Source organism: Streptopelia decaocto (genome assembly GCF_964273445.1).
Source record: "Streptopelia decaocto genome assembly, chromosome: 5".
Taxonomy (NCBI): domain Eukaryota; kingdom Metazoa; phylum Chordata; class Aves; order Columbiformes; family Columbidae; genus Streptopelia; species Streptopelia decaocto.
In genome coordinates, this window is record NC_138659.1 from 52,235,052 (window position 1) to 52,249,371 (window position 14,320).

The following is a 14,320-nucleotide window of genomic DNA, read 5'->3' on the forward strand; positions in this document are numbered from 1 at the left end:
CACTAATCACAGTGTCATTTCAATACTTAAACATCATGTATCCTCTCATGAATTGTTCTTACTGTCTAAGAAGGAATGTGGCACACTGATAGTGTCATTTTCCAGGACCACCTCTTTGTACTATAACCGAAGTGTGCACACGTCTTTCACTAGAAGACATTGAAATTTTGGAGTCTCTGGATCTGTGGCTGTATCTTGAGCTTACTGTTTATTTTCTAGGTCCTTTTGATGTGATGCGGCAGACCGGAGAAGATCCTTGCTCTCCTTACAACTCTCCCGCTTCTCTCAGTGCTATCATAAGGACGCCCAAGTGCTATCACATCTCCTCGCTGAACGAGAACGCGGCCAAGCGGCTGTGCAGGCGGTACTCGCAGAAGCTGATCCAGCACACCACCTGTCAGCTCCTGAGGACTTACCCCGCTGCCACCCGCATCGACTCCTCAAATCCCCATCCACTCATCTTCTGGCTCCATGGCGTACAGCTCGTGGCTCTTAACTACCAAACAGATGGTATGACTACATCAACGCACATTTTAATACATTTAAAATGTGAAATAAGTCCTTAAACTCTGAATTTGTGTTTGATGTTTGCTTTTACCTGCTACCACAAGCGAATGTACCTGTCTGTGAGCCCCAGCACAAGCAGGTTCATACCACGACAATCTGGTCCTTGAGAGTAGTGATCCAAGGGCTCAGGAGCCTTATGCCAATGCAGCAGATCTCCCGATAGCACCGAAGCCTGGACACCAACACTTTCCATTTTGATTTTATTGCTGAAGTTTGGGTTTGTTTTTGTTTGTTTGTTTGTTTGTTTTCCCTAGTTCAAGTAGCTGTTATCCCTTTCTAATAATTCCAAGTACAAAAAGGTACTGAACCTTCTTTTACTTAGAAGTGCCACCTTGGATGCTGGTTTAATGTTGATCAAAACATTTTGGGGCCATTTTCTACCCTATCTTGTGTTTCTTCACCTTTTCAATGGGGGATCTATTAGGTCATCTACAAAGGTACAGAGTCAATGCCTTTTCACTCTGCAGTACAGGGCAAATACCTGCTCCAAGAGCAGGTGCAGACAAGCCTTACAGTTGGATAAAGACAACAGAAAGGGATAGAAAAGAATTAACTGTTCTTATAGTTTTGTGTAATTAAGTATTGGATAGATTGGATACATGAATTACAGCTATCTGAAAAGCAAGAATGATAGTACACAACTAAAATAAAGTTTTAAAAAAGATAGTTAAATCACGTCTGCCTTCAGTGTTACAGTTTTTCCATTGTACTATTGCTCTTTGTCAGTTTTGGCTGCCTTCCTTTCACAGATCTTCCTCTGCAACTTAATGCAGCGATGTTTGAGGCTAATGGCGGCTGTGGATATGTTTTGAAACCTCCTGTTTTGTGGGATAAAAATTGCTCAATGTACCAGCAGTTTTGTCCATTAGAAAGAGATCTTGATAATAAGGAGCCAGCTATATATTCTTTAACAGTAAGTACACTAAAAGGGAATTTAATACAGCCAAACAGATAGAAGCAGACAATGTTTAACTACAGTCTTTAACCATCATTACAGTCATGCTTCTGTATGGAAACACTGAACCGTTAATTGTTGGTTGTACTTCTGAAGGTCAGTATAAGTAACAGAAACTGGAGGGGAAGGAGCAAATAATTGTCTTTCTTTTATTGGCTGGTTTGTATCCATAGTTACTTTCACTGTTTCCTTCACAATATTTGTCAAAACCCAGTACTGAAAGCACTTTCCCTGGGACTACACAACTGTGTAAAATTATACATGTGCCTGGATGTTTCACGTTTGTGAACAATTGAGAAGCTACACAAAAAGCCATTATGAAAAGTTGTACTGAACATTAAAAAATATTTTTTTAAGTTATATAATAGGATATATAGTTCATGCATTTACGGCCCAAAAAATGTATTCTATGAAGCTAGTTCCTTCCAGGAAATGTTTAAAAAAAGTGAGATTCATAAAACTCAAAATTCTCCCGTCTGAGGTAACCACACACCTAATTTTCGTGTTGTGCGTGCCAAAGCAAGCCAGAGGTCAGTGCCATCAGCCCCGAGTAATGGAGAAGAAAATTTGATCCTTTTGACTACATTACTGGTACATTCCTTCTAGATTAACTTTCAGATGCCTTGAATGGTTACACTCATGATGTGTAGTGTATTTTTTCAGAGGAAAGATACCGTGGCAACGGCATGGGGGGGGTGTTGAAGCAGCGCTGCTCCTGAAATCACTGCCCTGGCAACTACAAAAGTAGAGGAGCATTGTAATTAAATCAGCATGTTAACAAACTGTGCTTAGTGGTGTGCTAAACAACATCTATCTCAGAATCGTGACAATAAAAGAATTGCTCCACTAATTGGTTTCTCTGTGTACTCCTCGGCTTCAGATCGTGTCTGGACAGAACGTCTGCCCCAGCAACAGCACGGGCAGCCCGTGCATTGAGCTCGACGTGCTGGGGATGCCCCTGGACAGCTGCCATTTCCGGACAAAGCCCATTCACCGCAACACTCTCAACCCCATGTGGAATGAGCAGTTCCTTTTCCGGGTTCACTTCGAAGATTTGGTCTTTCTTCGCTTCGCAGTTGTTGAAAATAACAGTTCAGCTGTGGCAGCTCAGAGAATCATTCCCCTAAAAGCTCTCAAAAGAGGTACAGTATAGTTTGTAGTGATATCCTAGGCCAAAATGGTCCAGCAGATTCGCGGACTGATTCCTGCCGGAGGGATATTTTTAATCAGCTGGTTGAATTTTTCTAGAAGAGACAGGGAGCAAGTGTCAGACAACATACTCTGCCCTGGCAGTATGGTGCTGATTAAATAGACTCCCTGGGAGCTGGAGGCTGCCCCAGTGACTTGGTAAAAAGTCACATCTTGTGCTGTTGCAGAGACTGGGGCATCCTGTACACAACAGTCTTAGCGTATGAGGAGGTCTGGCTGTAGGCATGCCTTTTCCCAGTGAGAATTTGCCCTTGTTTCATTCATATTCTAATATTTGTCTATTTCATGTATGAATATATTGAATATTATGGCAAAACAAAAGTATGCAGCTATATGAGGCAGTCAGGATTTCATAGCATTTGGCTTACACTATTGTACAGACACTGTTCATGCAGTGTTATTACAGTGCTTTAAATTCTATCGGTGTGGCAAATTGTATCTATAAATATAGCAAATTTGAGTTTTATATTTATGAGACTTGTATTCTAGGATGTGGCAAAGTACTTATAGAGGGTTTTTTTCTCTTTAGGCTATAGACATGTCCAGCTCCATAACCTGCACAACGAAGCATTAGAAATTTCTAGTCTGTTCATAAACAGTCGAAGAATGGAAGAAAGTCCCTCTGGAAACACTCTGCCTGCATCTGTGGTAATTTTCTTTTCTTTTTTGTGAATGCTGTGTATTCTTGTCTTAATGACTACTATGGTCTGAACCAGACTGTTCAAAGATATTAGTCCCTTAAACCTGCATGTTTTTTGAAAGTACCTCGATGCCCAATTCTTTTGGGTTTTGATGGAAGTAAGGTTCTGAAACTGTGGGAGTGTGAATCTTTTCAAAGTCTGGCTTTCGCTGTATTGAGGTACAGCATGAGGACCCCTGTGTGGAAGGAGCGTGGTTGAGCTGTAAGGTTCAGAGCTGCCTCCTGCATTCCTTTATGCATGAATCATAAGCACTGCATTTGGGATAAAAACCCCTGAAATATGCAAATTACCAACAACTTTGCAATAATGAGAGTAAAATTAAATTGTATTACAGGAAAAGATGGAGTCTGTATTTGCATAAATACATATTTTTATATGTGTGTGTGCACATTTAGATGCACAAATATGTATACATACATGTATGTAATATATATGCATGTGATTTTTATTTTTTAATAGCCCTTAATGTTAGGTTACCTGGGTTACTTGTGTTTTAGGAACTTTAAGCTTGTATATTATGATTTTGCTGATTCCTAAAGTGTTAAGGTAAAACCTCCTGAGCTATTGTGTGAACAGTGGATGTGTTGCAGATGCTATCCCCCTGTGAATATATGACAAACGCTTACCTTGGTGAATTACCTTGGGCAGAAAGGAAGAACATAAATGGTTTGGAGGGTAAAATGAAGCTATAGATTTCCATCCAGTAATTTGTACACTGAATGTAGTTGGAGCTCAGCTAAAATGCAGACAGTGAGCAATGGAGATCTGCCCTGTGTCCAGTGGCAGTTTATGTTCTCCCTCTCTTCATCTTCAAGCTGGGGTGGGGTCTTTTGGAGGATTGGTTTGTTGCGGTTTTTAATGCCTTGATCTGTAGTCTAAGATGCATGTATTAGCTGGATAGCGTTGCTCTGTCGGGGTCCTTACAACTTGGGTGTACAGTTTATTTTATGCAACCTAAAAATAACAGGCCTGTGTAAAAATGTTCAGTAACCTGTTGAATGTTGTCTGAACAGTTGTTTAGCACAGGGGAAAGGAAAGCTGCTGTGACTCACAAAGTGACAATTCATGGAATTCCAGGCCTGGAGCCTTTCACTGTTTTTAATGTAAGCGAGGGGACCATGGCTGCACAGCTTCTCCACCAGGTAAGCTGCCCTCCGAATTGCAGACTAATTGCAAGAATCCACACTAACATCCCTCTGGACATGGTTCTCCTGGCATTTCCCAGATCGCAGGGTCATTGTAGTTCATTCGTCACAGCCAGGAGGTACTTCAGAAATGTGCTTTTGTGGAATCAATTTCGTTACAAACACAGACTGTCATGAGTGAAATTTCCCCAATCTTGGCTTCAGAAAATGGGTTTATAATCCTAGAACATATTCTTATTAGTTACTTTTAAATTTGGGCATATGTAGATAAGAAAAACAGTCTTTGTGAGTGATGGAGGCAGTGGGCTGTCCTTACAACAAGGACAAGCGTTTCTGCACAATTCTTTGAACTTGAGCACCATAGGAATACAGAGTAAAAGTTAGAGGGCGAAGTTCATGAGTAGAAAAACCAGTTAACTCAACAGGGATTGTTATTCTAGCAGTGGGAAAAGACTGTACTGTCCTGGGATTATGAATAAATTGTCTGGCCAGCCCAACAGGACAGAAATAAGCTTAAATAAGTACTGCCTTGTCTGGAATAGCTGAACTGCTTGGCTAGGCTAAAGAGAACAGTACATTACCCTGGAGTAAAATATCTGAATAATAAATAGCACATCAGAAGTCTTGCGTCCACTGTCAGAACAGTTACAGATTCTTAAAGCTTCTTTATTCAGTCTCATAACTACTAATTATGCAGTTTATATTTAGCATTCTAATTGCCATGTGTTTATTGTGGTCTGTCTTAGATCTTGGCTACCACAAAAGGCACTGACTCATGTGCGGCAGACTATTTTCTGATGGAAGAGAAAAGCTTTATATCTAAAGAAAAGAGTGAATGCAGAAAACCACCATTCCAGAGAGTAATTGGTCCTGAAGAAGGGCTAGTGCAGCTTTTGAACAGTTGGTTCCCAGAAGAAGGATATGTTGGAAGGATTATCTTTAAAACCCGAGAGGAAGTAAGTCTGTTTTAAATAAATTGTTATTTACAAAGGTAGCTAAAAATAGCTGTGAGGACCAGGAAACAAAAGGGTGCAGTATTTGTTTCACTACTTGGTGAGTAATGTCAATGCTGTGTACATTGTTTAAAAACATATGTAACTCTTGACTGAGGACAACTAGAGTTTATACACCTGCATGACACTAACTTGACTTCACTTAGCTTTAGGATCAGCTTTGTGGGTTTTGATCATTATTATTTAACAGTTCAGTGCCACTAGCTTACTGTTTTGACCGATAGTTCTAATGTAATGTAAATCTAGATTTTGACATGAGAGGAAACTAATATAAAGAAGGGATAATAGTTAATACCAAAAGATCACAAGTAAGAGAACTCCAGACTACAACTATCAATCAGTTTAGATGCCACCAGCTTCTCTTCTGTTCAGAAAAATCAGGAAGGATTTTAATATTTAAGAACTCTAAAAACCTCAACGGATGATGAAATTATCAATGATAGCCTAAAATAGCTGATTTCTTTAAATTTGAAGGAGGAAGACGGAGTGATTACTTCAGTTTAAACTATGAGCAAAACGTCCAAAGCTTGAAAATGCCCAGGCTTGTGAAACACAAAAGCAGGAGAAAGACATTTAATGATCTCATTTTCAGAGGCACTTCTTTGGTCAGTTCAGCATATAATGCTGCTTGCTTAGCCTGAACATAGTAATATATGTAGACATATGTTTATATGCACACATAGGTTTATATGCACAGATTTTACATGCACAGATGACATCCTCTGGGATCCTTTAAAATTAAAAAATATATTTAAACTGATTATTTTGACAAAATTTTTGATAAAGCTTCAATCTGACAAATTACCACTGTACTAGACAAATCAATATTTTATTTTCCTTTATTTCTAATATTTGGAGCAAAAATTACTAGGTAGAAATTTGCTCATGGAAATAGTAGCCTACTTAATTCAGTTGACTACACCATTTACTTTGTAAGTGTATGTGACCACAAATGTGTCACTGCTGAACTTCATTCTTTCAGAAAACATGGGTTAAATTATGCTGTAGTTTTGTCCTGTGATGCCGGTACCTCAAAACATTATCTGTATTTTTGAGCTTTTCTGTAGATAGCAGCCTCAGATCTTGGAGGAGAAACAGAGCTGCAAATTTGCATGGAGAAACAAGGAGTGGGTCCATTTGTAGGGTGTGATACACAGCCCATCTTTATAGCTTATGAATTCAAGCTACGTTACAAGGGATTGGAGAGAAGTGTGTTATCTGGGAGGAAGTGCAGGGAGGAATTCTGTCTAAAATCTGCCATAGTCAGAGAGTCTGTAAAAGGACAACACAGCAGCCTTCCTCTTGATCCACAGGAAAATGTTTGCTCAGACTTCTTGCTCTCTAAATTATTTTGGCTTCAGTGCAGGGATAAGGAGAGAAAAGGACACCTTCTACCATCTCCCATCTTAATGTCACTATTACATGAGAAAACCTAATTTTTCATACATAAGGAAAGTGATCATTTTTGCATAATGTACAATGCGTGTCTCCACTCCCTGTCTACTATGAAAAGTATTTCAGCCACACAGAGATTTATTATCAGCAACAGTGGCTTGTCAAAACCCTTATATAATAAGACTTGCATTTAATGAAATGAAGCAGGGGCAGCAGAACCTTTTGTGACCACCAGCTATTAATCACTTCTCTGAAGTAAATGAATTTGGCGTTCCTTTTTTTCTGTAGAATTTAAATGAGAGAAATGTCTTTCAAGAAGCAAAGGAAGATGCAGCCATCAGCTCTGAGGATGACAGTTTCTTTGTTCAGGTACATGATGTTTCCCCAGAGCAGCCACGCACCGTCATCAAAGCTCCCCGCTTCAGCACAGCTCAGGATGTCATACAGCAGGTAAGCAGCATGTTTCCATTTGGTAGGTCTTTAACACGTGGGGTGGAGGTTATTCTCGGCACCGGCTGAGGAATCAGTTTAGTAACTTGAATCTGAAGAAATGCCTTTTTTTTTCTGCCTTTTAACAGACTCTTTGCAAAGCCAAATACTCCTACAGCATTTTGAGCAATCCAAATCCAAGTGATTATGTGCTCTTGGAAGAGGTGACAAAAGAGACAGCAAACAAAAAGTCCTCAACATCTAAACCATCTCAGAGGATTCTCTCTGATCAAGAGTCTGTGTTTCAGGCCCAAAGCAAATGGAAGGGAGCAGGAAAATTTATCCTTAAACTGAAAGAACAGGTTCAGGTAAAAGATTAAATACTTTGCAGCAGGTTTTACAGATGTTCTATGATCAGCTTAATGGGAACCTGCTTTCAGTGGGAGGGAGACAAGACTGACAGGAGGTTGGGTGGAGAGAAGACACTACAGCAAAAAGCAGATTCCTCTTTTCTCCACAGCTCCATTTTTTTCTTTGCAAAACTGCATCAGTTACATCCAGCAACACAATTCCCTCACAGCCTGCAAATCCCACGACAACCTCTGTCTTTTGCTGCAGCTTTCTGTTTTTCAAAATCTTCTGGATGTGTACGCTGTGGTCCCCATCACAGTGAAGCAGGACTGTGCAAATGGGCAGAACGGAAAAACTACTGGAACAAAGTCCCCTTTATTTTTGCCCAGTGAAAAAGTTGTTCTGTTCATTTATCTCAGGCTTCGGAAAATAGCAGGAATTAAGTCCGTGCCTGCTGGGAGAAGGACCAGTGTTCTCCCTTCCAGCAGATGCCACCAGTCTACAGCAGTTGTTGCTTTAAAGTACCTGTAGCATAAGCACAGATTTTTAACAAGTTTATATCAAATTTGCTAAAAATATATTTGACAATGCATAATTTTAAATTAATTTATTCAGAACAATTAGAGGAGTGTGCTTGGTTATGAGAGCACAGCCACGCTGAATTTCAAAAGGGAGGCCTGCTTAGAACTATCTTAGGTGGTTTTGTATTAATTCCATATTTCACAGCTAACAAACAGCCTCTTATAAATCACTTTTATGATTTATTTTTTTTATAGGCAGCACGAGATGACAAAAGAAAAGGCATTTCCTTTACCAGTGAACTCAAGAAGTTAACCAAGTCAAGCAAGCAGTATCGGGGATTCATCTCGGCACCTCTGCAGGTCTCGCCGGACAGTCCCCAGAACAAGGACGAGAGGTCTGCGTGCAGTTTGACTTATAGTGACATCATGGAGTAACCACCACTGCCTACCACACCGTCTGTCCAGGTAGGACATATTGATCCTGTCTCTGACCAATCATTTAATACCTGATTTACAGAATATTTTTTTCAAAGTTGTAGCAGGTTAAACTGAGGTACAAGAGACTGCCAGAAAGATCCATAAAAGCCTTACACATTGGTGTGCAAAGGCACAATCAGATCAGCATCGTCTCCACTTATTTATGGCATTTGCTACAGTGAATCAGAATGGCGTCAAGAATGGAGTTTCACCCACTTTCTCTGCCCATTAAAAAAAAAAAAGTTGCATCCTGGTTGATTTTATAGCATGCATTTTAATCCAATAATTGTGCTTAATTAATAATGTCCTGTTACTCTTGCTCTAGGCCAAAGTAAATAGAAGTATCCAGTAGAGCTTTTGTTATTTTTTATTACATGCATATAATAAAATCAGCAGGGTTGACGATCTCCTTTTTAGCTACAAAAGTTTATAGTGTTAATTTCTCTCTGTGGAAATTCTGGCAGAAATGTTTAAACATTTTTACTATCCTTTCCTTATTGCTTCAATTTCTTCCATCTTGCTTGACTTAAAACAAACGAAATATACAACATAAGACTGTCCTGTTTCTGTGAAGATGATAGTACATGTAAGTCGTCCACCGCATACTAACCAGATATTTGCATGGTGCTATTACAGCACTGAGACATCATCTGAATTATGGCTCATTGTAAATGAAGAAGAAATTGTTTAGTGTTGATAATCCCATCTCACATATAGCCAATTTAAGATTACATTTCTCTTTCCACATACAGCTAATTATTAAAGCATTATTTGACATGCACTGTCATACTACTGCTAAATCATTAAATTAACAGAATTCAAAAGTAATATTTTCATTTGTAAAATAGTTCAAATATGAAGGGACAAATTTGATATCTTATTTCTAGACTACTAGAAAAGCCCTAGAATCATCAAAACCATTTGAATTCAAGAAAAGCAAAGTAAATTATGGAAAGAGCCCAGTCATTTTCCCTCTTCTTCTTCATTTGTTTTTACATTTTTGGAAAACTGGAATTTACATCAATCATTGAATCCTTCTGCAGTGCCTTTGAAGGAACCTGCTGTGGACTGAGCTGGTCAGCAATTGTGTGCCCCGTGCTATAGATGCTTAATCCAGGTAATGCTGCTGGATTAACATCCAGAGTCCGGGAAGGCTGAATGGGATGTTGTAGATTGGAAATACACCTGTCAGCTATTGGAAGATTCTCCTCTTCCCATCCCTTCACATCTGCAGATCCTCGACAGGTGGATGAAGAAGTTTTCTTGGACTGTATGTTGCAAACAAATGTGTGTTGTCACCCTCCTCTTTTTAAACAAAAGATGATATTAGCTAGTTGCCTCTAGGGAAACTGAAGGCAGAGAACCAGAGCGTTCTTTTATGTGTATTATATTAAAATAATGCACTTTTACATGAAGATTTCTGTTAAACACTGTGTTAAGTGACTGTAAAGAGATTTAAATATACTGTAACTTCCTTTGCTTCTCTGTTTAACTTTGGTGAATATACACAAAATGCTCAAATTATTTATGGTTTATCTACTTTAACAAAATAATGTACAATAGCTAAATACACCTAACTGGTAGTGATACTTTGACAAGGAACAACATTTTATTCTTATAAATTCTGGTTTTTCCAGGCTTGTGTTTAAAGAAAGAATATTTATTATCATGTTCCAAAGTATATGCTATTGTGTAATATATTTATCATATACTACTTTTTAGAAAATGCAGAATTTTTACCTCTCTCTGGATTTAGAGGAAAAAATGTTTGAACTTTTCTGGTTGTTTTTTCAGCACAAGATCTTTAATACCCAAAACTTAACCCACACAAAACAATGCATTGATAAATGTAACTAACATTTTAAAATTTTGAATTCTAAATACATTTTTCCATATTGTCAGGAAATCTCTTTTTGTCTGTTACACCCAGAGAGTACAAAGAACTCTCACACTATAACTCTTGACATTTTTGTTTACATAGAAACACTGTTGGAAAGGTTTATGTTTGCTGAATTCATCTTCTGACATTTAAGTTAGTTGTGGTTGTCTCTTTTTTTTTTTCTCCATGGGAGTTACCAATGTGCTTAGTTAGTGAAAACAATCCATACTCATTTACAGGGGCACAAAAGAAACAACTGCTGAAATGAGTCATCCCTTTGGTTTCCCACAAGAAGTGTATCTGTGGTGAAGAAATTGCTCTGCACGTTCTTTTCTCCCTAGAGGAATCCCTGAACAAAGCATTTCAGTTACCTGGTGTGACTACAGGGAGTGATTCATGCACTCAGTTATTCCACATCAACTTTAGCACAAAGTGCTGCTGCTCCTGAGAGAGTAGCTGCATCAGGCAAAGGATAAAGAAGCAGCACAACTAAAAGGATGTTTACTTTTGATAGTGCAAGGATGAAAGGAAGTTACAAGCAGCAGTGCTGTGACAACCAGCCCCCCTCAGCCCTCCTCTCCCAAGTCAGAAAATTAAATAAAAGCAAGCAAAGTCAGTCACTAACTGGCATATAAACATGCAAACAGAAACCGCTCTCTGTCACCAGAAGCTATGAAGTCTTTCACTATCCACTGCAGAAAATTCCGATAAAGTAGCCATTACCAAAGCAAAAAAGCGCCCTTTTGAGGTCATTTCCAGGGAAAATAACCACAGACACATAAAAAAGTCAAATTTCTCCATGGCATATCCTCCCAGAGACCATGCACTTCCCACTGCTTATCTTCAGTACTGTTGTAGCAAAACAGAATTTTGCAATTCAGCAATCAAGTTCCAATTAAAAAAGCCACACGCCTCCCAGCTCAGCCCCTTCACTCACACATTACCAGTTCTAACTACACAGCTGGCCCTGTAAGAATGTGCTGCGCTCCCTCCCATCCCCACCCCAGGGCACGTGTATAATGCGAGACTGATAGTGAGTAAAACGTTAGATGTGGCAACTTGTAGTTTTATATGCATAGTTTGCTTTGCAATACTTCTGAATTACTGGGAAATACTTACAACAACCTATTGCACAATTCTACTAATGCAAATTTTATTTTTTTTTTTTTTTAAATGTTAGTTTCACTCTCTGTTACTTTAACACAGTAACAGTTTCACACCCTTAAGAATTTTTTTCTTTTGGTGTTTCCATGATGTTTTAAAAACAATACTTACTTCCTATAAAGTTTGACCTTACCTGTTTGGCTTTTTTGTTTTGTTATATTCAGTAGCACTGAAAGTAAAAGTCTTAACATCACCTGTAGTATCACAGTAGTTTGGAAGACACGTTTGCTAATTCATTAGATTCAGCATGGAACGTTCATATACCCATGTCGTCATCCACTAATAGTTTTCTATCACGTAGATTTAAAAAGAAAAACCCTTGGGAAATCAAGGGACAACAGCAGCCATGTCACATTGTGTAACACAGGTTTAACAGTAGCCTGACATCTAATGACAATTTAAAAACAGTAGTTTTGTACCATTTCTGCTAATACAATAATTTTCTAGCTGTGAGAATAGTTTATTCATATAACTATCTATCTTCCTCATCAGTCACAGTCTAAAGCTGCTTTTGCTGCTGTTTATCACAGTGAAAGAGAACAGCAAAATATTTGGCTTTCTATATAAAACCTCCAACCTTATAGGCATGTAGACATCTGGAATTGTGTAGGGCTAATTACACTTGTCCAGTATTTTCATTAATATAAATATATCACTTAATTGCAATTTTAGGTAAACATCAGAGTAAAGTTTTGTTGGTGAAATTAGGTACACTGGAATACAATATCCTTCCCTTTGTTTCAAGTATCCTAATAATGAAAATACAACACCACTTGAAGCATTAAACAGAGAGTTTTTTTGTTAACTTTTGTGAAAGCCCAGTTAAACAAATTTCATGTGCTGAGTTATTATTCTAATAGGAAAGTTTATTCTGCTTAGCCAGATTTTATTTCTGCTGGAATACCTGTCTGCACATTCCTATGACAAGCCTGACAAAACAACTTTGTCCCTTTCTGTGCTTTTGGCTGGGCATCGATATCAATTAGGAAAATACATTCATTTTTACATTACAAACTATTTACAGGAAGCGACTTCCAGGATAAAGTTTGAAAGAAAGGAATGTAAATAAACAACACCTTCCAGAAACACGCAGTCTCTGAGTGGTAGCAGGCCTGATGCTGAACAGTTTACAGGCGGAAATCTCACGTTCTGTTGCCTATTGGCAAAAACACAGAAGTATTTTATTCTACACTATTTTAAAACCACTGTTACTTATCTACCAATGTCTTGTATTTTCCTTGCATAGCATGTGCTACTTTTTTAGTGGTGTGACTGTACGGGACAACAGCTGGGCAGCTGCAGATCCTGGCCCTGCTGCAGGAACTGGCGCACACCAGGAGGTCCCTCCTACCGCCTGAAGGGTTTCCTGTTTCTATCTTACTAACCTCAAAATTAGCAGTTAGAAGAATAAAAGATACTATGTCGTCAGTTTTAATTTTTAAAACGTAGTCACTTTTTTTTTTAATTGCTACAAATACTACTAGATGAAGTGTCCAAATAGCCATCTTTAGAAACCCCTCTGCTTCTAGAAATCATGTGCTTTCACGAATTGAAGACTTCAACATGGAAGTATCTACATATTTCATGAACACATTCTCTTACATTCATAGTTAGTGTTTTAAAAAAGAAGAAATTGCTGGTAGCTTTATAGTTCAGTGAAGGTTGAGTCTGCAGCTTCTGAAACCAAACTGTCTGTTCTGCTCTAGCTCTCTCAATGCCTCTGCTTACTTTTGGGTTTTAATCACTGGCTGTTACTATTCCACTATAAAACTCAGTTTACTTTTAGGGTAGCCCACTAAATGTAACAATGGTGGTGTTTTTTTTTCCTGTCTGTGACAAATATTTTGTAACTTCAATACTTATAGACCTTTGGCAGAGTTAGCAAATTAAACACAAAAATCAATGGCAGTAAATAGATTTAGCTCCAATACATGTATAGGATATTTCAGAATGACTTAGTTGTACAGTTGTCTGCCTCTGCATGTCAAAGTATTCTGACAATGCAACATTAACATGTGCCAGTCTTTATTTTGTTTCAAAATTGTGTAAAATGAACAATTTTAAAAGTGACTTTTCCACCTGGACTATTTTCTCTCTGCTGACTTGAAGAATAAACTTGTATTTGTATATGTTGTAAAAAAAATAAATGGTTTAAGATGCTGACTGTTTGCTTTTGCCTTCCTGACCTAACAAAGTACCAGCAAATGTCCCCCTGTAATTTTCAGAACTTAAACCACATCCATATTTGCAACCACTTAACAATTAAAAAGAACTACTCAAAAGCTGTGGGATTGGCAACCTAAACAGAAACACGTGTATTACCAGCAGTATTATGTAGGAAGTTTTGTAATCTACATAGTAAAATAGGTATTTTCTAATCCATTAAATAGAAATCAAGATTTTAAAAAAGAATTTCTGATTATTGTAAGAAGGTTAAGCAACTTGAACAAAAGCTTTGCAAACCTTCCAACATGTATCATTACCACTTCACGGACTAAACACTACAGAACGTAT

General features: G+C 38.2%; 1 protein-coding gene across 7 annotated transcripts in view; it reads left to right on the forward strand.

Moving 5' to 3' along the window:
* The window catches only part of PLCE1 (phospholipase C epsilon 1), a 158,776-nt gene extending 144,807 nt beyond the window's left edge, over nt 1–13,969 (forward strand). For 6 of the 7 annotated variants that reach the window (XM_082052587.1, XM_082052590.1, XM_082052588.1 and 3 more), the window contains 10 exons: nt 220–510; nt 1,317–1,480; nt 2,403–2,664; nt 3,261–3,379; nt 4,446–4,574; nt 5,324–5,533; nt 7,274–7,435; nt 7,564–7,782; nt 8,542–8,751; nt 9,807–13,969. In XM_082052587.1, the coding sequence (XP_081908713.1) occupies nt 220–510; nt 1,317–1,480; nt 2,403–2,664; nt 3,261–3,379; nt 4,446–4,574; nt 5,324–5,533; nt 7,274–7,435; nt 7,564–7,782; nt 8,542–8,721 (1,736 nt within the window). In that variant the 3' untranslated portion in view covers nt 8,722–8,751; nt 9,807–13,969. Of the gene's footprint in view, nt 1–219; nt 511–1,316; nt 1,481–2,402; nt 2,665–3,260; nt 3,380–4,445; nt 4,575–5,323; nt 5,534–7,273; nt 7,436–7,563; nt 7,783–8,541; nt 8,752–9,806 lie in introns of those variants that run through there. The other variant, XM_082052592.1, reaches the window with a different exon arrangement.
* Nucleotides 13,970–14,320: the final 351 nt, after the last annotated feature.